The sequence below is a fragment of the Prionailurus bengalensis genome, chromosome B4 (assembly GCF_016509475.1).
Source record: "Prionailurus bengalensis isolate Pbe53 chromosome B4, Fcat_Pben_1.1_paternal_pri, whole genome shotgun sequence".
NCBI lineage: Eukaryota > Metazoa > Chordata > Mammalia > Carnivora > Felidae > Prionailurus > Prionailurus bengalensis.
This window is the reverse complement of record NC_057358.1, coordinates 13,801,724-13,828,262: the sequence shown is the minus strand read 5'-3', so window position 1 is coordinate 13,828,262 and position 26,539 is coordinate 13,801,724. Positions and strand designations below refer to the sequence as shown.

The window sequence follows — 26,539 nt, the reverse complement described above, 5'->3', positions numbered from 1 at the left end:
GCCTTAGTTGTGGCTTTTGCCTCTGCCTGGAATGGTCTTGCTCCATGTATCCCCTTGGTTGACTTCCTCTTCTTCAAGTTTTCCCAGCCCCATCTCTTTAGCTCACTCCTCCCATCATGCTCTCTATACCCCTTATTATGCTCTAGTGTTTCTTTTGTCCACAGCACTTATCACCACCTCATATACTGTTTAAATTCCTTTATTTCTTAATTTTATTGTTTATCTTCTGCAAGAATGTGATTTCCAGAAAGACAGAGATCTTGTTAACCAAATTGACTGAACTTCAGGTTCCTTAACTGTAAAGTGAAGACAAAACTGTACCTGTCTGATAGGGTAGTTTTGAGGATGACACAAGAAATATAAACCATTTAGGACAGCACCTGGGACTGTATAGATGATAGATAATGATTTCCACTCGAACGTATACTGCATTGGTACATAGGTTTGTCTCTGCTTTGCTCACTGCGGTCTCTTTAATGTTCGGAATAGTCACTGGCACACAGTAGCTGGTTGGGGACTGTTTGTTGAGTGAATAAATGATTCCACACCATTGGCGTATTGTGGCAGCTTCCTATGGAGATGCCCTGCCCCAGACTGCCTGAGTGCTCTTTCTAACTCAAATTGCTTTCACACTCAGAATCCCCTGGAGGGTGTGTTAAAATAGATTGCTGGAGAGTTCTAATTCAGCATATCTGGGCTACAGTAGAGATTTTGCATTTTTTCAAAGTTTCTTTAATGTTTATTTTTGAGAGAGACAGAGACAGAACTTGAGCGGGAGAGGGGCAGCAGAGAGAGAGGGAGACACAGAATCCGAAGCAGTCTTCAGGCTCTGAGCTGTCAGCACAGAGCCTGATGCGGAGCTCAAACCCATGGACTGGGAGATCATGACCTGAGCCGAAGTCGGACGCCCAACCAACTGAGCCACCCAGGTGCCCTGAGATTTTGCATTCTTTAAAACAACTTTAAGTAGGCTCCACCCCCAGCCTGGGACTTGAATTCACAACCCTGAGATCAACTGAGCCAGCCAGGAGCCCCATGATTTTACATTTCTAACAGGTTCCCAAATACTGTTGGTGAAGCTCTTCCAGGGTCCATACTTGTTCTGATCTCACCTGTCACTCTCTTGTTTCAAACCACCCAGGCTTCTCACTGCCACTCAAATTACACTCTTTGGTTTGGTCTGGTCCCTTCTTACCCAGTTTAGCCTTGACTTCCCCTGTTAAGTCCCTATTATTTTATCCCTTTTGCCCCTAGTGCTTTGGTTAAAAGGAACTATTTGCAATTCCCAGACTGAATAAAAAGCTCATTGCTGAAGAACAGACTTCAACTGTTCTTGGGCCTGGAAGCTGAACTCAGGGTCACCTTGTTTGATAAGTTCTTCCATAGCAAATTCCTTTCCATAATTGAGCTCTTCTGCTTGATGTCCACACCACATTCTGAGCACACTTCTATTAAAGCACTTGTGAAACCTCTTGCATTTATTTCCATGAGTTTCTACTTCTCCCAGACTGTAAGCTCTTGTTCCATGGCTCATTCCTTTATGTACATCCGGTTCCAGCACAATGCCTGGCACTTAGTGGATGCTCAGTAGATAATAATAAAAGCTAATATTTATTGAGTACCTACCATTTTCCAGGACTTTTCAGTGGACTTCCTTCCTTCCTTCCTTCCTTCCTTCCTTCCTTCCTTCCTTCCTTCTTCCCTCCCCCCTCTCTCTCCCTTTCTTTTCTTTCCTTTCCTCTTTCTTTCTTTCTCTCCTTCCTTCTTTTTTCTTAGTTGAATAATAACACTTTTTAATTGATCAGAGGGTTGAGAGTAGGAGGAATGGTGAAGAGCTACTGGTGGTAGAGAGATATATGCAACTAATGCAGAATACACATACATTGTGATTTTTCAAAGCCACCTTCTTGCTATGTGAGTTAGCCATGTAGTATCTTCCTAACTCCTCCAGAGAAGGGATATCCTTGCTAATCTTGTTCACTTTGTCCACATTCTCCCATACATTCTCCAAACATTTTTAAAGCAAGTCCATTGAGCTATGATTGAAATGCAATAAATAGCACATATTAACCAGCATATAATTTGGTAAGTTTTGACATATGCATACACCTGTTGTTTCCTGTGCCCCCAACCAACTGCTGAGTTGCTTTCTGTCACTTTCGATCACTTCACATTTTCCATAATTTTACATAAATGGTATAGTACAATATGATCTCAGACTTCCAGCTTCCAGAACTATGAGACAATTAAATTTCCATTGCTTAAGTCACCCAGTCTGTGGAATTTGTTATAGCAGCCCTAACACATAAATACACTTCTTTAAAAAACATATCTCATGGCATACTTCCTAGTGTGACACTATTTCTTCTAAAATAATAGTACAGAATATAGTGGATTTATAACCCAGTTTATTTATATTGACAACAGCTTATAAAATAAGAAAAATATATCTGCTAGTGATTTCCCGGCAAAGACTTACACTTACCTCAAGAACTCCCTTTTTGGTATTTAATATACACTTGGTAGCTGTTTTCAGTCCTTTTGAGATGAGACAAACCAGGGCTTAGAAGTCCAAAGAGCTTGGGATTGCAGAAAGATTCCCAAGTGGGGAGTGAGGAAACAGAGCAGTAGCTGATGCTGTTGACTGCATTTCAGTTTTCTCTCCTAGCAGCTACAGGAGGCATTTCTCTTGGGATGCAGTATCCAGCAAATTTGGCTTCTCCTGAAAATTTGTTTATTTTGACCTGAGGATATTATAGCCTAGTAAGTGATTGTGGCTCCCTCTGGAAGAGCCGAATAATTGGCTGACTTCTCCCAAGAGTACACGTGTGCACGTCTGTGGGCTGTGCTTACCCATCTTCATTATTTCCTAACCTATCTTCTCCCTTCATCCTGACTCTATTTCCCTTTGTGCTTTCATACTGTATCCATCATGGAAAGAAGGGAGGATACATAAGTGGATAGAGAAAAATATGAATATTATCTTGGCCTGCCTTGCCAGGAGTTCCAAATTCTGGCCGAGGTAGACACGCCAGATTCTCCAGGTACCAGTCTCACTGCAGAACTTGGTGTTAGGTGTAGACAGCTTAGTCCTCCTTTATTCGAAGACAAACCATCTTATACCAAATCAAAGGTGTTGGCAACAGCTTACTAGCGGAATGCTTTACTCAAATGAGTGATTCTGATGTCATACCATTCCCACTCACCCTTCTTTCTCTTCCTCCCCTTCTTTTTCTTCCTCTTATGAGAATTGGAATAGAACTTTGAGGACCAGGGTGCAGGGAAATGCTGATATTCTCTGAGGTTGGCATTCTGATTCCTGATTCCACTGCTTAAAATTCATTGTTCTTGGATTTTCCCCCATATTACTTTGTGCGTCTGTGGAAGCATTTGTTCACCATATTTTGCAAAGGTGTTGTCTCCAAATGGGTTGAAAACGTACCTGAAGGCACGTCTTAGTTGTCGATGTAAACGCTGCAACGCTTATAACGATGGTATGCACAAAGCAAGACCTCAACAGTGTTCAAGGTGTTTGTATTAATATCAAGGTGTTTAAAGCAGATTTGCTAGGAAGGGGCCCGATAAATGGCCCATTCGCCATTCGGTGATTCTTAATGCTTTAACAAACCTTTTCATAAAGTTGTTTTGGTGGTTAAAAAATCCCAGAACTTCCCCCCTTAAGACCTATCCTTTTTCACCCACCACTTCTTTTTCGTTTATGTATCCTTCGAACTTCTAAAAACGTAGCTCAAAAGGGTGGTGGGCTGGTGGCGGGGGTGCGGGGCTTGGGGGGGAAGGAGAGCAGAAGGCCAACCCATAAGCTATCCTTGGGATCTTTACTTACCTACCCTAAGATCACGCATCTGAGTTGTGATCATCAGGGATTGTTCACTCACTCAGTTTGTAGATTATAAATGGAAGCGGGAACTAACAGTTATTGAATCTACCATGAGTCACATACAATTTTTTCCTCATACAATTCTCATGTTATCCCCCAAGGTAGAAACTGGGAAGATGACGGAAAGAAGGAACTGAGCTCGGCTTTCAGGCTCTCAGACAAGCAGGGGGTGGAACGCAGCCGGATTTCAAAGAGAAGCTTTACACCCCCCTTCGTGTCTTTGCCTCCTTGGGTGGAGCACCTGCTACGGGTGTTCACTTTCCCTTCGCGCTATCGTTCCTGCACAGACAACGGGCACTCTGCACCAGAAGGTCACCCGTGTTGAGTCAAAGTTCCCGGCAGCGCCACCCTCTTCGCGCCGCACCCTAGATCCTAGCCGGCCGCCCCAGCCCTAGGCACTGCAGTTGTCCCAGCCCAGCGTGGGCAGCTCCGATATTTAACTCCACGGGTCGCTGGCCGCAGAGTCTCCCCTGAGGCTCTTCGGCACCGCCCCTACCACCGCACGGCTCCTCTGATTGGACGTGGCTGCGCCCGGCCGGCCAATGGCTTGGCGGCGGCAGGTTCCCGGAAGTGGCGGCGCGGCCCGGGAAGACCTCAGTTTCCGCAGGCTGAGTCGGGGCCGGTTCCGCTGGCTTCGCGGGCGCTATGAGTTGCTTCCAGGGACAGATGGCCGAGTACCCGACCATCTCCATAGACCGCTTCGACAGGGAGAACCTGAAGGCCCGCGCCTACTTCCTGTCTCACTGCCACAAGGGTGAGAGAGCGTGGCTCGCCGCCCGTCCCCGGGGACGCGGGCTGCCAGGGTCGGGGCCCCGCGGGGAAGCCGCCCGGAGCGGGTGGGGGCTCCAGCCAGGGAGTGCAGGCTTCGGGAGGCCAGGGCCGAGACTAGCAAGTGCACCTTGCCCCAGCCTGGCTCTTCAACTTCTCTGAGGCTTTATTTCCTCATCTGTACAACGGGTTGCGCCTTGACCCGGGCCAGTTTAACCAGGCATAACTCTTAGGTTCTCGTGGTAGTTCTCCTAGCAGCTCACAGTCAGAGGTCAGCGAGGATTACTCACTTCTTCCTCCACATCTTCGCTACCGTGTTATAAAGAAGACAAGTTTCAGATGAAATTCCGCCTTACCCCGCAAACACTTACCATCAGGCAGGTGCATTCACTCACAAACATCCTGTCTGTGAGCTCTACAAAGTGCAAGCGGCCCCTCCTTTTAGATGTTCTTGCCACATCCAGTATAAAGGATTCGTGTAAGGCGAGGCAACCAGAATACTAAGATTGCACAGTTGCACACGGTTAGGGATTAAGCCTCAGTGTCACCCCTAATGATACAGCCTGGAGATTAGATGCTTCAGGAGAGGCGGGGTGTCTCTAAAACATCCGGGCCAGTCTCCAGAGCTGGAGTAGCACTAATTTCACAACCATTGTCCATTTTTAACATCTCATGTGCTGAAGTTAGTATTGTGGGGAAATGCCTCAGCTTTCTTGCTCGAACCTACCAATTATCACATTAATGAGGAGAATCTGGACTTGCTCTCTCCCTTTGCAAAATAGCACTGTGAGCCTCTTTGAGGGTCTTTCTGCTTATTCTCCAGAGTAATGCTTTTGTTTTTGGTTTGTTTCTCATTGTGAATCAACTGCTGGGTGGGGGTACCTCTGTTTTACCCTGATAACCATGATTGAAGTGTGGCTTAGGGGCTTGCCCTTTATGTTACGAATAGTGAGTTTGAAGCAAGAATCCATCTAAAGGAATCTGAAGTCACGATCATTCGATCATTCGTTTGTACGTTAAACAAGAAACTGACTTTGTATTATTGAGCAGTTTATAATAACTTTTCCTGTTCTCTAATCATATGTGTGTCTTTTTACTCAATCAGAACGTTAAACTCATCAAGGGCAAGAACTTCTGCTTTCAGAAATTTCCCATGTTGCTTACTGGTGGTCTTCTAACCTTTCTGAGACATAGATTTCTTTGGATGTGCTGTGGACTGAATTGTGCGTCCCCCCCTCCCCAGTTTCATATGTTGAAGCCCTAAACCCCCATGTGACTATATTTGGCGATGGGGCTTTTAGGGGACAATGCAACTGAAATGAGGTTGTAAGGGCGGGGTCCTAATTTGTTAAGATTGATGGCCTTATAAAAAGAGGAAGAGAGGTTTCTCTCTTTCTACACACACACACACACACACACACACTCACTCACACTGAGGAAAGGTTGTGTGAGCACACAGCAAGAAGGTGGCAAGCCAGGAGGAGTGTCTCCCCAGAAACCAACCTTGGAATTGAGCCTCCAGAGCTGTAGGAAGTTTCTGTGCTTTAAGCCGCCTTGTCTATGGTATTTTGTTGTGTCAGTCTGAGCAGACTAATACAGAATATCTGACAAACGCTATGGATTTTGGAAGAAAAAAATCACATAGATACATTAACATCCCATTTTGATACAATATCAGATCCCATGGACCACTCGATGCCTGTTTGTGGACCACCAGGCATCCAGTGCTGTGCTCAGGGTGGGCTTTACTAAGCCTCAGGAAGGTGCGGAGGACAAGAGGGGACCCACGGCCTGAAATAGTGGGCCAGGGTGGGAGAAGACCCCTCTAGGGAACAATTTGCGATGACTTAATCTGGTCCAGGAAAAGGGGAGAGGAGACCCTGGGTGCAGGCCTAGCACAAAGTAAACTGGCCCAGTGCTCTAGGCTGCCAGTTAGGAAGGGAGCTGGAGTGGTCCTCGGGCGTGTTGATTAAAACAGCTTCTTTTGAATAATAGTCATTCACGATAGCCGCACTTTCTGGTTCTTGGAGCAAAGCTTTTTATAAGCAAAAGGAATGTATGGAATTAAACACTTATATAACCATAAAAGGGAGAGAAGGATAGAGAAGAACAGAGGAGAGTTAAGACATCAAATCGGGTACTCACAAAATCCAACCTTCTGCCTGGGGAAGGCCCTCGGTGAACAGCCTCGTTGGAGTCCCAGTTGAGGTTCCTGGGTGGAGCGTTCTCCACTCTGGTGAGGCTTCCAACTAGCTCTCCCGCCAGGGCAGTACATATGCCACCCGTGTGTGATCTCCGCTTGGTCCTGAGGTTTGCCTAGTGCAGTCCTGAGTGAGCTGGTTTTTCTGTTTCTCTTATTGTATCTCACAACCTCAGGAGCCTGGGCATCTGCATATTTCTCCGTCCTCCCTGACCTATTCCAGATAGATCTGGTCTGCCTCAAGGAGGTGAGGCAAGTTAATCCATCTTGGCATCAGGAACAGAAAGGCCAGTTCTGATCCCTAGGCCAGATGCAGAGCACAAGCCAACTAATCCCCCCACGATTGTGTATGTGTGGTTCTGGGCAGAAATGCATGACAGGTCACACAAAACCCCTTCTATAGAGCACAGCTATAGAGTGCTGCCTGCTGATTTAGTTGAGGAGTGAGGAGCCAAGTCCCGATTCAGCCTCTTTTTGCCATGGCACAAATTCTTGGGAAATCCCAACGGCAAGTCCTGCCCTGGGATGCCCCCATAGGCCCTAAAAGCCTGGGGCCAGGAGTGATCTGAGGACATTCACCCTCCGAGGGGGCAGGTGAACCGTCCTGTGCAGGCACATGTCCTGTCAAGCTCTGCCACGTGGGGTGTGGTGACTGCCTTGTTTTCTCTGGAGTTCATGTAATTTGATGAGGGTGTGTGTGTGTGTGTGTGTGTGTGTGTGTGTGTGTGCGCGCGCGTGGTGGTAATTAGAATAATTGGGATTGGTTTGATTAAGTAAATTGAGAAGGTGTGATCATTGCTATCTAGCAATCCTTCCCATGCTGAAGATTCAGAAGGCATTAGAATGCACTGTATGTTTAATGTACTGTTTGGTTTAAATGTTATCTTTCTTTAAAGGCCGTCTATCTGTTCATTTGGACAGCTGTGGAGCAGGCCTGTGTGAATGGAAATCCACCACCTTTCGGCCCAGTAGTCACAGCAGGCTAAGAGAATGAAATTCTTCTTTTTTCCTCCCTTTTTAAAAGTTTATTTATTTATTTTGAGAAAGAACGAGAGGGTGAGTTGAGGCGGGTAGAGAGAGAGGGTGAGAGAGAGAATCCCATGCAGACTCCACACTCAGCGCAGAGCCCAACGTGGGGCTCGATGTCATGACTGTGGGAAATCAAGAGTCAGACGCTTAACTGACTGAGCCACCCAGACACCCCTGAGAAGGGAATGGAACTCTTCTGATGCTGGCCTAAGCCTGAAAGAGTTCCTGGAGGAATCTGTGGAAGCAAGTTCGAATTTCCAGACAGACTAACTTAAGTGACCAGAATGGAATGGGTCACAGATAATGTGGCCCGAAGGATGACTGGATTGAAATGAAAGAAGAATGTCAAGTTTGGAAGCAGTTCTGAAGTGAGGGACTGGTCACTCATTCTTCTGTGGCTACTCGGAGTGATTTAGACTTAGTCCTAAGATGCAGGAGATCGTTCTCCATTTACATGGTGGCCAGAGATGCTCAGCTTTTAGTGGTTCCTGGCCTGTTTTCAGATGCCCTCTTCAGCTGCGGAAGAAAGAGCCAATGGCCCACATGAATCTGAATCCGTTCTCTTATAAAAGTGGACCTCTCGTGTATCTTCTCGTAAAAGGAACTTAAAAAGAGCAGCCAACTTTTTGCTTGGTCTAAGGAATCCTCTCAAAAAAATGTGCTTATGATTTTTGATTTTTTTGTTTTTAGATCACATGAAAGGATTAAGAGCCCCTACCTTGAAAAGAAGGTTGGAGTGCAGGTAATTTATTTTGCTACGTGTGTGTGTGTGTGTGTGTGTGTTTTAAAATTTATTTCCTTATTTTGAGGGAGAGAGAGAGAGCATGGGTGTGCAGGGGAGGGGCAGAGACAGAGAGGGGGAGAGAGGATCCCAAGCAGGCTCCGTGCTGGCAGCAGTACAGCCCGATGTGAGGCTCAAACTTACAAACCGAGAGTTATTGACCTGAGCTAAAGCCAAGAGTTGGACACTTAACTGACTGAGCTACCCAGGTGCCCCGTATATGTTTTTTAAAGTAAACACCTTAATTGAGCTATAGCTTCCCACGCAGAAAAGTACTTACACCATAAGGGTACAATCTGATGAACTTTTACAGGTGAACACACTTGTGAAGCTTCCACTCGGATCAAGAAATAGAACAGGACCAGTGTCCCAGAACAGAGCTCCGTCCCTCCTCCCAGTCAGTCCTCCTTTCCCAGAGACAACCTGTAGTCTGACTTTTTGTCATCAGGGCTTAGCTTTGGCTGTTTTTGACCTTTGCGGAAATGGAATCATTTCCTCCTCTATTTGTTTTCTTTCACTTAACATGACACTTGTGGGATTCATCATGCTATTGGGTGTGCAGCAATAGTGTGTTCATTTTTATTTCTCCGACTGTGTGTACACTTGTGTGTATAACTAGTTGTTCTCTTGTGAAGAAAATCACTTGTTTTTGGATTTTAAAGCTAAACTACCACATTATTTTCCTGTAGGCATTGCCTAAATGTCAATAACAAATCTCAAGATAGGTATTGGAAAAGGCCTCGTTGACTTGTTAACTTCAGAACCGGTGGGTGTCAGTCTTCTCTGTGAACTGGTATCTGTAGTCTGCCTTCTTGAGAATGATAGCTAATATGTGTTGATTCCAGGCACGGGGAATTTACTAGTCCAGCAGTTTCTTTGAGTGCCTGTGATGAGTCAGGCACTGTACTGGGTACTGCGGATATAATAGTGACGACTATTAAATTATTAAATTAGTTGCCCAAGGTCACGCAGCCAGTAAGTGGCAGGACCCGGATTTCAGCCAGATCTGCCTGATTTTATGGCCCGTGTCTTAACTATCTATTGCTGCGTCATGAATTACCCCAAACAACTAATCATATATTCTGTGGGTCAGGAACTCTGATGGAGCGCAGTGGGGGTTGCTGGTTTCTGCCTGGCAGGGTGTCCTATGGGGGCTGCCATTATCCGGAGGCTTGTTCATTCAATGTCTGACACCCAGGCTGAGAAGAACCAGGCAGCTGGGGCTTTGGGGCATCTCTTTCACTAGCAAAGACCTTCAGCATGGTGGTTTCAAGATAGCTGAACTTCTTAAAGAGAGACTCGGGGCTTAAAAAGTGTATGCGCCCAGGGAAAGTTAGCAGGTAGCCATGTTGCCCAGAAGACATAGCCTCCAACGTCCGTGCAACCTTCCTTCATTACGTTCTGTAGGTTACAAAGGCAGGTTGAAGGGGAGGTTAAAACAGACCCCTCCTGTCAGTGGAGGGATTTCCATTTTGGAAAAAAGACCATGTACGGTTGAGATATGTATTAGTGTGGCCATCTTTGGAAAATATGGTCTACCGCAGACTATAGTTTTCACCTCTGAGCTTTGTTTTCAAATTTTTAAAGTTTATCATGAAATTGATTTTTGCTCACTAAGAAACAGGCTTATATGAAGTTAAACACAGTAGCCTTCTGTTCCCCACAGCCGTTTCCATTCTTGAGAGGTAGCTTCATTTGATGGGATCTTGCCGGACATATCTGATCATGTACCTTTCACAGAAGAGTGATGGGGAACGGCTTTTGAAGAGGTCGGAGGGCACCGTAGTTTCTCATTTGCTGCTTCCCTGTTGTCCCTTTGCACTTTTTTTTTTAAACTTCTGAAATAGTTTAATTTAGGGATGACTACTGGTACATTTGGTAATTGGGAGGAATTTCACTTAGTAAGTACATAATGCATGCATAATTAATTTACTTTGTGTTTGCATGCTGGGTTAAGGATCTTAGTTCTCATGAATTTGTGTTCATTAAAATGTTTCATGTTTATTAAAATTTAAAAGAATAGTCTTTTGATTTATTCTTTGGCCATGCACATTCATTTTATTTTATTTTACTTTATTTTATTATTTTTACTTTATTTTTTTAACTTACATCCAAGTTAGTTAGCATATAGTGCAACAATGATTTCAGGAGTAGATTCCTTAATGCCCCTACTCATTTACCCCATCCCCCCTGCAACAACCCCTCCAGTAACCCTGTTTGTTCTCCATATTTAAGAGTCTATTATGTTTTGTCCCCCTCCCTGTTTTTATGTTATTTTTGCTTCCTTTCGCTTGTGTTCATCTGTTCTGTGTCTTAAAGTCCTCATATGAGTGAAGTCATATGATATTTGTCTTTCTCTGACTGACTAATTTCGCTTAGCATAATACCCTCCAGTTCCATCCATGTAGTTGCAAATGGCAAGATTTCATTCTTTTTGATTGCCGAGTAATACTCCATTGTATATATATACCACATTTTCTTTATCCATTCATCCCTGGATGGACATTTGGGCTCTTTCCATACTTTGGCTATTGTTGATAGTGCTGCTGTAAACATGGGGGTGTTTGTGCCCCTTCGAAACAGCATCCCTGTATCCCTTGGATAAATACCTAGTAGTGCAATTGCTGGGTTGTAGGGTAGTTCTATTTTTAATTTTTTGAGGAACCTCCATACTGTTTTCCAGAGTGACTGCACCAGCTTGTGTTCCCACCAGCAGTGCAAAAGAGATCCTCTTTCTCCGCATCCTCGCCAACCTCTGTTGTTGCCTGAGTTGTGAATGTTAGCCGTTCTGACGGGTGTGAGGTGGTATCTCATTGTGGTTTTGATTTGTATTTCCCTGATGATGAGTGCTATGGAGCATTTTTTCATGCGTCGGTTGGCCATCTGGATGTCTTCTTTGGAGAAATGTCTATTCATGTCTTTTGCCCATTTCTTCACTGGATTATTTGTTTTTGGGGTGTTGAGTTTGATAAGTTCTTTATAGATTTTGGATACTAATCCTTTATCTGATAATCCATTTGCAAATATCTTCTCCAATTCTGTCAGTTGCCTTTTAGTTTTGCTGATTGTTTCCTTTGCTGTGCAGAAGATTTTTATTTTGATGAGGTCCCAATAGTTCATTTTTACTTTTGTTTTCCTTGCCTCTAGAGATGTGTTGAGTCAGAAGTTGCTGTGGCCAAGGTCAAAGAGGTTTTTGCCTGCTTTCTTCTTGAGGATTTTGATGGCTTCTTGTCTTACATTGAGGTCTTTCTTCCAATTTTGAGTGTATTTTTGTGTATGGTGTAAGAAAGTGGTCCAGATTCATTCTTCTGCAAGTCGCTGTCCAGTTTCCCCAGCACCATTTGCTGAAGAGACTGTCTTTATTCCACTGGATATTCTTTCCTGCTTTGTCAAAGATTAGTTGGCCATATGTATGTGGGTCCATGTTTGGGTTCTCTATTCTGTTCCATTGATCTGAGTGCCTGTTCTTGTGCCAGTACCATACTGTCTTGATGATTACAGCTTTGTAATACAGCTTGAAGTCTGTGCACTTTTTCTTTTAAAGCTTTTTATTTTATTTTATTTTATTTTATTTTATTTTATTTTATTCTTATTCTATTTATTTATTAATGTTTATTTTAGAGATAGAGACAGCATGTAAGTGGGGGAAGAGCAGAGAGAGAGGGAGATGCAGAATCCAAAGCAGGCTCCAGGCTCTGAGCTGTCAGTACAGAGCCCGACATGAGGCTCGAACTCACAGACTGTGAGATCATGATCTAAGCTGAAGTCGGATGCTTAACAGACTGAGCCACCCAGGTCCCCCTTATTTTGTTATTTAAAAAAAATTGTTTTTAATGTTTGTTTATTTTTGAGAGAGGGAGGAAGAGAGACAGAGCATGAGTGGGGGAGGGGCAGAGAGAGAGCAAGACTCAGAATCTGAAGCAGGCTCAGAACTGTCAGCACACATATCGGACAAAGGGCTAGTATCCAAAATCTATAAAGAGCTCACCAAACTCCACACCCGAAAAACAAATAACCCGGTGAAGAAATGGGCAGAAAACATGAATAGACACTTCTCTAAAGAAGACATCCGGATGGCCAACAGGCACATGAAAAGATGCTCAACGTCGCTCCTCATCAGGGAAATACAAATCAAAACCACACTCAGATATCACCTCATGCCAGTCAGAGTGGCCAAAATGAACAAATCGGGAGACTATAGAAGCTGGCGAGGATGTGGAGAAACGGGAACCCTCTTGCACTGTTGGTGGGAATGCAAATTGGTGCAGCCACTCTGGAAAACAGTGTGGAGGTTCCTCAAAAAATTAAAAATAGACCTACCCTATGACCCAGCAATAGCACTGCTAGGAATTTACCCAAGGGATACAGGAGTACTGATGCATAGGGGCACTTGTACCCCAATGTTTATAGCAGCACTCTCAACAATAGCCAAATTATGGAAAGAGCCTAAATGTCCATCAACTGATGAATGGATAAAGAAATTGTGGTTTATATACACAATGGAGTACTACCTGGCAATGAGAAAGAATGAAATATGGCCCTTTGTAGCAACGTGGATAGAACTGGAGAGCGTTATGCTAAGTGAAATAAGCCATACAGAGAAAGACAGATACCATATGGTTTCACTCTTATGTGGATCCTGAGAAACTTAACAGAAACCCATGGGGGAGGGGAAGGAAAAAAAAAAAGAGGTTAGAGTGGGAGAGAGACAAAGCATAAGAGACTCTTAAAAACTGAGAACAAACTGAGCGTTGATGGGGGGTGGGTGATGGGTCTTGAGGAGGGCACTTTTTGGGATAAGCACTGGGTGTTGTATGGAAACCAATTTGACAATAAACTTCGTATATTGAAAAAACAAAACAAAACAACAAACTGTCAGCACAGAGCCCGATGTGGGACTCAAACCCACAGACCGTGAGATCATGACCTGAGCCGAAGTCGGATGCTTAACCGACTGAGCCAACCAAGTGCCCCTAAGATTTTTATTTTTAAATATTCTCTGCACCAGACATGGGTCTCTAACTTATAACCCTAAGATCGAGTCACATGCTGTGCCCACTGAGTTGGCCAGGTGCCCCTTTTGCAGCTGTGATGGGACTGAGATAGTCACAGTTGGTGGGATGTTGGGAATTTCTCTGATGCTTTTTTTTTTAAGTTTATTTGTTTATTTTTGAGAGAGAGAGAAAGCAGCAGAGGGGCAAAGAGAGAGGGAGACAGAATCCCAAGCAGGGTCTGTGCTGTCAGCACAGAATCCATTGTGGGGCTTGAACTCTTGGAACTGTGGGATCATGACCTGAGCTGAAATCAAGAGTTGGATGCTTAGCCAACTAAACCCCCCAGGTGCCCCTGCTCTGATGCTTTTTAAGCCAGCTTAGTTTCTGAATGATTGGAGATAACTGATAATATGATGAAATGTATTTTCTGGTTACCCAGATGGTTCCTTTTGGATTGTACTGAAACAGCTTTTCTAAATTTCTTCCTTTCAGCTTGAAGGTTTGTTTATACTGTTCACCTGTTACTAAAGAGTTGTTGTTAACTAACCCGAGGTACAGATTTTGGGAGAAACGAATTGTAAGTTTCATTTTTCAAATGGCACTAATTCCTTTTCTCAAGTGGGAAATATTTTTCAAGGTAGATTGAACAACATGTTGGGATTATTCACAGTGCAGTTCCTCCTACACTACATTTATCCGCATTTATTACAATATTGATGTTTAGTCTTAGTAATTCATGAGTTTAGAAGAGGTCGACATTTTATTGTTGCAGATTTGTTTTTCTTATCTCTGAACGGTTTGATCTGGGGTCTTAGTTTTATTGGTTTAGTCTCATTAACTCTTGCTAAGTTGTATTTTATTTATTTATTAAAAAATTTTTTTTAATGTTTATTTATTCTTGAGAGAGAGAGAGACAGAGTGCGAGTGGGGTAAGATCAGAGAGAGAAGGAGACACAGAGTCCGAAGCAGGTTCCAGGCTCTGAGCTGTCAGCATAGAGCCTGACGCAGGGCTGGAACTCACAAGACATTAGATCATGATGTGAGTTGAAGTCAGACGCCTAACCGACTGAACCAACCAGGTGCCCCTTGCTGAGTTGTATTTTAATACTTCAAAGTATAAAATGTTTACTGACGCAATTGATAAATCCTTTTATGCAGGTCATGGCATGGTTTAGGAAAAATGAACATAGTTTGTGGGTTATCATAAGGGACGATGACTGGAGTGAAAATAGGACGGGCAACTTTGAATCTGACAGGGTAAATTGGATCTGTCCAAGGGAAGGTCGATAGTAAAGGGGGAGGCAAAACAATGGTATGTGGAAAATGTGAAGATGACAGGAAAAGTTCTGTTATAACAGTAATTACTGTAAATATGTCTTCAATTCTTGCTCAAAATACAGTTTTCTCAGTTTGGTTTAACAAAAATAAGCAAGATCCATCAGTGTTAGTCTACAAGAGACTTAGATAAACCAAAAAGATAAATGCAGGTTGAAATGGAAAAAAAGAAAAGAAAAGATGTGCTAAACAATTAGAAACTAAAAATGCCAGGGTGGCAATTTGTCTATCATACCAAATAGAATCGAAGGCAAAAAAAGACCTTAAGTTTCAAGGGGGATGTTATTTGCTATCACAAGGAACAATGGACCAGGAAGACGTGAGCTTACATGCGATTGACAAAATAGCCTCAAAGTGGATAAAGTCATAACTGATCACCCGGGGCTCGATCTGAGAGAGAGTACCATAGAGGGGGAGTGCAGCCAGGGTTCACTGTATGGATTAAGTCTTAAATAATTGTGGGAGCTCGCAGAGAAGTCTGAACAGATGTCAGCAAGTCTGTTTGATGTTTGTCTGTTGACAGCTCTCAACTCTCACATCCTCTTTCCACGTCTGCCCCACGCAGGCTGATGAAAGCCTGCCCCTCCCTCCGCGCTGACCTGAAGTTGAAACCACGCAAGCCCCGGCACACCCGCTAACCCCAGTAAAAGCAGGGCCACTCACTCCTATCCCCTCTCAGCCTCAAGAGCCACTTCCTCCCAGCTGGGGCACTGCCCTCCTCTCCCCAAAAAGTGTGTTCACACACTCTTGGTGCAGGCGTGGCATCTTCAGCCTCCACCTCTGATGGTAGCGAGGGTGGGGCCCGTCCCCACTCTGCAGGGGGACACAACAGCAAGGCTGTAACCTTGGCCTGAGTATTAAGCCTGGGGTTGTTGTGGTTCACCCCTGCCAGCTGTGGGGAAGGGGAGCTGAGCAAGCAATGAAGAGCGGAGAGACGCTGGAACCTACAAAGACAAACTGGAACCCCCGTCTGTCTTCCACTCCTCCCAGCCCTGTGGTGTAGCCGCCCCTATTGCCGCCGAGTTGCACACTCCTGACCCGGGCCCCCCAAGAAGCCGAGGATATGCAGCCGAAGGCGGGGGTTGCCGCGGTTCTGCCCTGCGTCTGCGGGTTGAGCCGTCAGATCCTCAGCGTGCATGAGCTGAGTAGAACTTCTGGAAGCTTCAGAGCACGAAGAAAGGTTGCTGCTTCTCTTTGGCCTTCCAGATCTCACGCGGAAGTTTCTTGGGGCCAGCCCCAAGCTCGAGGCGCACATGGAAGGGACTTCTAGGACAGTTCCCACTCAGCTGAGTTGATGTGGTACAAGGGCCGCCTCCCAATCTGGGGAAGACCAGGCGGCCCCACTGTTGTAGCTGGAGCACTTCCCACGCCGCTCCGAGAGACTGGAGATGAAGGAGACAGGAAGACACAAGATTCGAAGGACATGATGAATGGGAACTAATAGCAATCCATAGCTTTACACCCAAAGGGAAAACAAGATCTTTGGTGTACGTGGAACATTTACAACAACTGACCATATCCTGTGTCCCAAAAGAAGTAAGAAGTCCTAGCGATCTGTGCTCTGACCACAATGCAGTGATGCTGGGAGTCACAGATAAAAAGGAGAGCTGAAATCATCCCACACACATGAGAACTAAATGCATACAATAAACAACCATTAGGTTCAAGAGGAAATTGTAAAGAAAAACATCCAATACTTTGAACTGATGGACAGCGAGAACATGACACATCAAAGTGTGTGGAACACTGCTGAATTAGTGCTTGAAGGGAAATTGATAGCATTAAGTACATTTCCGAGAAAACAAAGACTAGAATTAAATGGAATAGGACTTCAACTCAATAGAAGGAAAAGCAAATGTAGGGATATGTGGAAGAAGGAAATAGTAAAGATAAAAGGACAAGTTAGCGATACAGAGACTGACAAACGCCACAGAAAATAAAAGGGAAGATTAACAAAAGTAAACGCTCATCCTTAGAGGAATAGAGAGATATTTCCGCCAAGATTGATTTAAAAAAAGAAGATGCATATACAAATATGGAATGATAAAAAGGAAAATAACTATTAATAGCAGTAATGCAGTTTTTGAAAATTAATGACAGTATGATAGTTTAGACAAAGTGGATAAAAATCTAGATAAGCAGGAAAATACCAAATTGAGGCAAGAAAAGTGGAGAACTTGAATAAACATCGAAGAAATTAAAACAACTTACAAAGATCACTTCTTCAAAAAAGCCCCAGGTCCAGATGGTTTTATAGGTGCATTTTGCCAAATGTTCAAAGGACAGACAGTCCCCATACTAGATGAGTTTTTATAGGATATAATAGAGAAGCTGCTCACCTAGCCGGCAAAACTGATAATGATAGTGCATGGGGGAGAAAGGCCATTTGATACATGACCATGTGAGCATCCTAACTAAGGTAATAGCTACCTGAACCTAACAGTAGTAGACAACAGTGCATTGTGGATGCAGCGTGTTTATTCCAGAATGCAAGTATATTCTTAACATCCAAATCTCCATCACTGTAAGTTTTATGAAAAATTATGTTAATTCATTTGTCAGCTTCTTACTGAATGCCTCTCATGCTAGTTGCTGTTCTAGTAAACTGTGCAAGGGCACCGTGGAGCCCTCTGCTCTGTGGATTAGGCCAATACCTCATGGACTGACTTGGGGCTGGCCCCAGGCTGAGTTCGGCAGCACAAAACCTAAGCATGTAGAACACATGACCACGTGTTTTACAAAGACTCAATCATAGGGAGTGGGGAACAGGAGTTTAGGGATGGGGAGGTGCAGGGAGAACAGTTGAATTCTCTAAAAATTTTTATTTTCAATGTTTACTTATTTTTGAGAGACAGAGAGAGAGTGAGTGGAGAAGAGGCAGAGAGAGAGGGAGACGGAGAGACACAGGCTCCAGGCTCTGAGCTGTCAGCACAGTGAGAAGAATTGAATTCATGGAAATAGAATTGCTGCGTCAAAGGATATTTAAGTTTATAAGGCATTTAATCCATGTTGCCCTGTGAGCCATGAGAAAGGCAGTGCTTTAGCTCTGTCGTTTCCAAGCCGTTAAAACGTTTCGCATAGTGAAATAAATCAGAAATTGTTATGCAGAGAGGCTTAGGAACTTCTCTTCATCCTGTTTTTGTGTTTGAGATGTCAAAAAGCCGTGAAACACTGTGAAAATACTTAGTATAATGTCTGTGTGATCTCTTATTTTAATAGATATCAATTGAAATTGAAACTCCTACCCAGATATCGTTAGTCGATGAAGCATCAGGCGAGGTAAGTATATATTAAATACAATTAAAAAGAATTATTATTGAGTGCTAAAATGATTATCTTCTGTGATTTTGAATGTTCATTTAACTGTAAATAAAAATTACAGCAATTGAATGAGTTTGTAGGGGGAAAAATTTGTGATCTTTTTATCTTCTCCATCCAAAGGTTTGGACACGACTTGTTTCTGATTTGGTCCTTTCTAGTAGTACCTGCTAATGGTGAAGACTCCAGCTGTTGATATTTCTACATGATGTCATGGTCACGTTTATTAAGTTGATCATAATATTCAGGATATAAAATAGTGCTTAATGCTTTTGTAGCAAATTTGTGTATAGTTTGATTTTTTTTTTTGACTCATTTTGTTATTTAAGAAAGAGACCCTGTCCAGGTGGATCTAATGTATTTTTTTGTCCTTAAATTTAGAAGCAGGTACTTTTGTGTTGTGAATGTCTTGTTTTAATAATAAGCAGTACTGCGGATGTACTGTTTATTTATTTATTGACATGCATGTGGGGGAGGCAGAGAGAGAGACAGAATCCCAAGCAGGCACCCACTCTGTCACCAAGCCCAACGCGGTACTCAGTCCCACAAACTACAAGATCATGACCTGAGCTGAAATCAAGAGTCAACGCTTTGGGGCGCCTGCATGGCTCAGTTGGTTAAGCGTTTGACTCTTGGTTTCAGCGCAGGTCATGGTCTCTAGATTCATGGGTTCAAGCCCTGCATCGGGCTCTGTGCTGAAAATGCGGAGCCTGCTTGGGATTCTCTCTCTGCCTCTCTCTTTCTACCCTGCCCCACTTGCTCTCTGTCTCTCTCTCAAAAAATAAATAAACATTAAAACAATTAAAAAAAAAAAAAAAAGAGTCAGCACTTAACTGACTGGGCCACCCAGACACCACACTTTTATTTATTTATTTTTTACTTCAAATTATTCCTGGGGCTGGGAGGTATTTTCCTCTTTTGTGACAACTCCAATTAATATTCATTCCATGGTCTGGGTATAACTGCTTTGTTCACACGGGGAACTCTATAGGGTGTCTGTTGTGTGACTGCCACCAGGAAGGGGCTGACTTTTCACATTTCCTCTCTGGAGGAGATGGAGCCTGGAAAGTAGTACTCATTGAATTGTTGCCCGAGGGACGACTCTGTGAGACTTAGAAGTCACCAAGATTTGTTTCCTTTCTCGGGCTGAAAGGAGGGAAGAAGGAAAGCCTGAAGGTTCCTAACAACTCGGTTGACTGACACTTTTCCGAGACTCCTCTAATTGCCTCACTGCCTCGCCACTCCTGTGGGTGAGAGGCTTTCTCAAAACTGGGCACGGGACAGCAGGCAGCTCTTGTTGACCAGAGTCTCGCCGTCCCACCCTGGTCTTCTTGTGCGCTGTGGCTTTGCGTATTGTGTCTCCAGCACTCAGCACAGGACCGTGCTTTAAAGGGGCCACCAGAGCGAATGATGGTAGACTTCTGATAGCGAGCTGGTGTGTCCAGAGCTCTGCCCAAATAGGACAGTACACTGGACAGTGGTGACCGGGGGCCAGGCTACATCAGGTGTTTTCTATTTCCTTTTTTTTTTTTTTTAGTTTAGTAATAGCTTTATTGAGATGTAATATACCATACAATTTACTGAGATATCATATACCATCCGATTCACTGGCTTTTTTTTTTTTTTTAACGTATATTTATTTTTGAGACAGAGAGAGACAGAGCATGAACGGGGGAGGGTCAGAGAGAGGGAGACACAGAATCCGAAACAGGCTCCAGGCTCCGAGCTGTCAGCACAGAGCCTGACAGCGGGGCTCGAACCCACGGACCGCGAGATCATGACCTGAGCCGAAGTCAGCCGCTTAACTGACTGAGCCACCCAGGCGCCCCTCACTGGCTTTTTTAAAAAGAAGATAGAAGTTCATTACTTTTTTTTTAAGTTTATTTATTTTGAGAGAGATAGAGAGCGAGTGGGGGAGGGGCAGAGAGGGAGGAAGAGAGAGAATCCCAAGCGGGCACCACACTGTCAACACAGAGCCGGATGCCGGGCTTGATCCCACAAACGATGAGATCATGATCGAAGCCAAAATCAAGAGTCGGTCCCCTAACCGACTGAGCCACCCAGGCGCCCCTGTCACTGGCTTTCAGTGTATTCACAGAGTTGTGTATTCATCACCCCAATCAATTTTAGAAAGGAATCCCTGTCCCCATTAGCAGTGATTCCCCATTTCTCCCTCTCCCAGCCCATGGCAACCCCTACTCTCCATCTGTTGGATTTGCCTAATCTGAACATTTCATATGAGTGGAATCGTACAATGTGTGGTCTTGTGGTCTCGTGTGACTCATGCCTTTCACTTTGCATGATGGTTTCAGGGTTGACCCATGTTGTGGTATGTATCAGTATTTCGTCTCTTTTTGTGGTCAGATAAGACTCCACTGTGTGGATAGGCCACATTTGGTTTATTTACTCATCGGTTGATCAATATTCAGGCTCTTACTAGTCTTTGGCCAGTATGGATAGTACTGCTGTGAACATTTGTGCGTGGGTTTTCATGTGGGTGTAAGTTTTCATTTCTCTCGTGTGTGTACTTGAGAGTGGAATTGCTGGGTCATCCAATCACTGTATGTTTATCTGTCACTTTGTGGGCAACGATTCCCCTTGTGTCCAGGATTTGGTGCACGAGGAAATCAAAAAGGACATACCACGTTCTTGAGAACTACTTGAATATATTCTGTTAAGGAGGGCTTTTTTAGGCTGGGTCCTAACACTAACTTCTGTTATTATTATTTTTTCTTTATTTTCTTTTTAGAAGGAAGAGATTGTTGTGACTCTCTTACCAGCTGGTCATTGTCCAGGATCAGTTATGTAAGGGGGCTCATCTACTTCACCATTTTATTTTACGTAGATGTGTGTGGTATTTATGTAAATGAATCTTTAGGGTCCAGAAAATAGTATGTGCAGGGAGATTTCTTGACTTCTTTAAAATGTAGATGGCAATTTCTTTAGTCTTCGTTTCTAAATTGAACTTGGGGGACTGAAGCAAAGATCGAGTTTGAAATGTGGCTTCTTATAATGGAAGTCTTCAATGGCCATTTCTCCGTTGACTTTGCATTTTCCTATCACATGGATTTTTCTCTCTGTGTGCAGGAAAGATCTCCTGTAGTTGAGAGGGCTAACATATTTCAGGGGATTTCTATTGCCACTGCAGTAGTACTCCAGTATGTGCTTTTTTCCTACCCCAGGGGAAAGGTGGCCGCTGAGTGCCTGGTGTGGTTTAGAGCTACTGACATCCCATTAACCCTGTATCGGAGGTGGCTATGTGTGGCAGGAAACATTTGCTATGGATTTAGTGTTTATTTGCTTTATTAGGATTCTGTATGAGACTTAGAAGTCACCAGGATGTATTTCTTTCTCAGGTTTTTATTTCAGGGCAATAACGGAACGGTCTTGTACACAGGAGACTTCCGATTGGCACAGGGGGAAGCTGCCAGAATGGAGCTCCTGCATTCTGGGGGCAGGTACTGGGCTTCACGTAATCCTTGAATGACCGAACCGTCTGCAAAGTCATATTCCTCCTCCCCCCACCCCCCAAATGCAAGCCTTTGTTTCCATTAGAAATCACAGTTTATTATGTGTCACAGTAAAGCAAGTTTTTCTTCTTCGGGTGGGATGATGGCAACATTCTGTGTGTTGATTGGGGTAGTACTTATGTGAACTTGTCAACATTCATTGAACCTTATGTATAAAATCTGTGTATTTTATTGTGTGGCAATCATTTCCCAACACAGTTGATTTAACAGAAAAATTCCAAGTGGAATGGGACACCCTATAAAATAACTGAGAGTTTAAAGTTTACGTATATTTTATTTCACAGTGGATGGTTAATACGAATTGTTGCTGTTGCTGTTTTTCCAGAGTGAAAGACATCCAAAGTGTATACCTAGATACTACTTTCTGCGATCCGAAATTTTACCAGATTCCTAGTCGAGTAAGTCTCCTTGGAGAAGTAGGGTGGTGACTGGACCGTGGCCATTATTTTTAGTAGGAAGTTTGTAGAATAACAAGTCAGATCATAATTGTCCCCGTTGGCCTTAATATCTGTGACTGTTGGGAATGGAGGGGTGACGATGCTCTTAAAAGTGTCCAGTGCCTTTTAAAATCCCGCCCAGGAGGAGTGTCTGAGCGGAATATTAGAGCTGGTTCGCAGCTGGATCACTCGGAGTCCGTACCATGTCGTGTGGCTGAACTGCAAAGCAGCTTACGGGTATGAGTATCTGTTCACCCATCTGAGCGAGGAATTTGGAATCCAGGTACGGTGACAGCTCTTTCTTTTCTGTTGTTCCTTCCAGCCTCTCCTCTCCTCCCCCAGAGACCAAGCCCAGTAGCAGAGGGAAGCAGCCCGTCACAGGGCGTGTGTGGCACAAGTTGGAAGCCCCTGTGAAGTAGGATGTCACCTCTGTTTGTCCACCTCCTCAGGGGAGGAGCCCACGGCAGCGCTGGTGGCAGAGAAGAGCCCACAGAGGAAGTATTTTTTTTCAAAACTGTGGGTCACACAATAAATTTCGTGATTGTGACGAGCATTGAAAATAACTTGGGAAGCAACTGGGTGGCTCAGTCGCTCAAGTGTCCAACTTTGGCTTAGGTCGTGATCGTAGTTCGTGGGTTTGAGCTCCGCGTCGGGCTCTGTGCTGACAGCTCAGAGCCTCGAGCCTGCTTCCAATTCTGTCCCCCTCTTTTTCTGCCCCTCCCCCGCTCTCACTCTGTCTCTCTCTCTCTCTCAAAAATAAATAAACATTAAAAAAAAAAAAGAATCTCGAACTAGAAATTATCTGAGTGTATTGCTTGCAATCAGAGTGATTATCGTTTTGTGACAGTTTATGTAGGGAATCAGACACATGCATTTACGTGCATGTCTGTTGTGTGTACTGGGAAATCTATTTCTTACTCGAGGTCACGGTCAAGGTATGTGAAAACCACTGTCCTAGAGCCCCGAGTCCTGTGGGTGGATCCGTGTCAGATGAGGCTGGCGGGGAGTTTTCGCCTGTCCCCTTGCCCGTGGTTCTGTGTGCCGGGCTCTGGAACCGAGCAACAGACCCCGGCGTGGGAATGTGGCTGCTAAGCACGCGGCTGGTGCTCTCGTCCCCTCAGAGAAGATAGAGGTTTGGGAAAGACTCTGAGTAAAACAAAGTGCTGGAGCTAGTTGGACTTTTTTTTTTAATTTATTTATTTTGAAAGAGAAGAGAGAGCACAAGCGGGGTTGGGGGTGGGGGCAGAGGGGGACAGAGGATCCCAAGCAGGCTCCACACTGTCAGCTCAGAGCCCAATGCGGGGCTCGAACTCACAAACCATGAGATCGTGACCTGAGCTGAAGTCATTTGCTTAACTGACTGAGCCACCCAGGCGCCCTGGCTAGTTGGACACTGAAGTTCCACTTCGGTTTGGGCCTCGTAACATGGATCCCCCAGCTGACAAACCTGTGCCTGGAACTTAATTGTACACAGAGTAATTCAGTAAAATAAAAAAGATCTAGCTTTTCTGCATTTGAGATTTAAAACATTCCTCCCTCACTTCCTCTATAAGTCTTGACTCCCTTAGTCCTTCTTTCCTTAATTTTGTCCTTCCTTAGGTCCTTCTGTCCAAATACATTGGTGTAAAGTTGCCAATTCTCCATTTTGGGAAGGATTTGCTTTCATTCTGAGATTGTCCTTCCTGTTGTTTTGGTGTTAAAGTGTCCTTTCAGATTAATGTTTATTTTTGAGGTGGGGGAGGGGCAGAGAGAGGGAAACACAGAATCCGAAGCAGGCTCCAGATTCCAAGATGTCAGCACTGAGCCCGACACAGGGCTCAAACTCACAAACCGTGAGATCATGACCTGAGCTGAAGTCTGACCCTTAACTGACTGAGCCACCCAGGCTTCCCGGCGTTTTAAATTAAAACCACAGCGATAACAGGTTGTATATATATGCACGCACTTATCTATATTATCTGCCTTATGTCTCCTCGTGTCCTGTCTTGGCCAAATACAGAGATGGCAGCTGCTTCTCAGTCCCTAATTTGTCTCGTACATTTTCGTGCATGTGAAATAGAGAAGGCAGGAAGCTCCTGGTCAGGAGGCTGAGGAGTGGCCAGGGAGGGGGGAGAGCAGCCTCTGGTGGTGACCTGGTGACCTCAGAGTCACCTGGAGTGAGCCCTCTCTTAGGCTCTTTAATCCCTCTGTAGGGGAAGGAAACAGTTTCATACCAGGAATTTAAAAAGGGGCAACAGGGAGGCTTCAGAGATGATCTCTGGCAACTTTTCAGGCCCCTTTATTTTTGTTGAGGATCAAAGTTTCTGTATCTCTGTCTATACATCTCAAAATTTACCCCTTTTAGTCTCCTACTTAGAGAGTCCAGAAAAGCAAATTTCTTGTTACTTCTTGTTAGTCATTAGTAAACAGGGAGGGAGCAGAATAGGCCACAGGATAAGTAAGCAATTGTGCTTGGATTCTTTTTATACTTGTCTTGGTATAAATTACCCACAGTGATTTGACATTATCCTAATCTGTTGTTAATCAGACTTCAAAATGAGAGTACTTTTTTTGCCATTTTGTAGTCCTAATATCAACTGAGGTACATGTTACTTACTTTGAAGAAGAGAATTTTTTTAATGTTTATTTATTTTGAGAGAGTGTGGGGGAAGAAAAGAGAGGGAGAGAGAGAATCCCAAGCAGGTTCTGCGCTTTCGGCATTCAGAACCTGAGGCATGGCTCGAACTCGTAAACTGAGATTATGACCTGAGCCGAAATCCAGAGTCGGCTTAACCGACTGAGCCACCCAGGCCCACGTGTAGAAGAGTCTTTCACGAAAAACAGACACACTGGTTTAACAATTTAAAACAATAAAGACTACCTTAAAATTCTACAGGTGGCTCAAGTTTTTTTTTGTTTTTCTGCATCTGCCCCTCCCCTGTTAATCCAGTAAAGGGGCGTGTGGTAAGGGGCTTCTGGGTCTCTGCTTCCCACTCCAGCTGTGTTCCCCCCACCAACTGCCCTTACTTACCATGGCATGCAGGGGATGTGTCTTCACAAGTCAGTGATTCTTGTTTTCATCTGCTGTGTTCATGCTATATACCTGATATTTAGAATTAAGCTTGACACATAGTAGGCGTACAATAAATATTATTTGAATGACTCTTGATGGATTGAAGGACAGTAGAGTTGACCTTGAACAGCACAAGTTTGCACTGCACAGGTCCATTGATGCGTGGGTTTTCTTTGGTAAATACAGTATTGTATCCCAAACAGTAATGTATGGTGACAGATGGTAGCTATACTTGTGAACATAGTATAATGTATAGACTCACAGAGTTGTCTAAGCACTTACATTGTACGCCAGAAACTAATGTAACGTTGTGTGTCAACTATACTTCGATAGAAAAATACAGCACGGTACTCTAAGTGTATTTTCTCTTTCTTACAATTTTCTGAATAACGTTTTCTTTTCTCTAGCTTGCTTTATTGTAAGAGTATGGTATGTGATACATATACGAAATATGTGCTAATGGACAGTTTATGTTACTGGTAAGGCTTCTGCTCAACATCAGCTGTTAGTAGTTAAGTTTTTGGGGAGTAGAAAGGTATGTGGATTTTTGACTGTGGGGGCTGGCGCCCCGACCCCTGTGTTGTTTGGGGTCAGTTGCATCAGCGTGATTCAATGAAGTCCACTAATTGGGCGTCCAGAATTTTTTATTACCACCACCAATAGGCGCTAAGGCTGACTGGTGCGAATATGATGTTTGTACTTTGTTGACGTCCTGACAGGATGCCAGGGTGCACTGAAATAACCAAAAACTAGGTTTCAAGAAAGAAGAGAGAGTTCACTAAGTGGATAATTTGCCGTAATTAGCCTTGAACAACTTCTTTATAGAAACTACAACTCAAACAACATGTTCATCTGTGTTATTTTCCTCAGGTTCATGTGGACAAATTAGACATGTTTAGGAACATGCCCGACATTCTTCATCACCTCACAACAGACCGGAATACTCAGATCCATGCCTGTCGCCATCCGAAGGTACAGAGTATAAACTGTGTTTCTTATTGTTGGTGTGATGCATGAAAAGCAGAATTTTAGGTCCAGAAGGCACCCCTGAAATCCCATTTTCTAGGCCCTTCAGTTTACACATGTGAAAACTGAGGCAGAGATCCGACAGCATTAGCCTGAGGCTGTGCACTGAGACATTCCAGTGCTCCTTGCCGTGAACCACGTTAGCAAATAGACACAGACCCCCAGGGTTCT

At 44.1% G+C, this 26,539-nt stretch overlaps 1 protein-coding gene across 6 annotated transcripts in view; it reads left to right on the top strand.

The window, feature by feature from the left end:
• Positions 1-26,539, top strand: part of DCLRE1C (DNA cross-link repair 1C) — a 48,980-nt gene that overhangs the window by 872 nt on the left and 21,569 nt on the right. Inside the window, exons 2-10 of one of the 6 annotated variants that reach the window (XM_043563539.1) lie at positions 4,000-4,652; positions 8,586-8,637; positions 14,163-14,169; positions 18,225-18,284; positions 21,073-21,128; positions 21,680-21,781; positions 22,179-22,251; positions 22,433-22,573; positions 26,213-26,314. In XM_043563539.1, the coding sequence (XP_043419474.1) occupies positions 4,544-4,652; positions 8,586-8,637; positions 14,163-14,169; positions 18,225-18,284; positions 21,073-21,128; positions 21,680-21,781; positions 22,179-22,251; positions 22,433-22,573; positions 26,213-26,314 (702 nt within the window). In that variant the 5' untranslated portion in view covers positions 4,000-4,543. Of the gene's footprint in view, positions 1-3,999; positions 4,653-8,585; positions 8,638-14,162; positions 14,248-18,224; positions 18,285-21,072; positions 21,129-21,679; positions 21,782-22,178; positions 22,252-22,432; positions 22,574-26,212; positions 26,315-26,539 lie in introns of those variants that run through there. The other 5 variants (XM_043563538.1, XM_043563537.1, XM_043563542.1 and 2 more) reach the window with 5 other exon arrangements.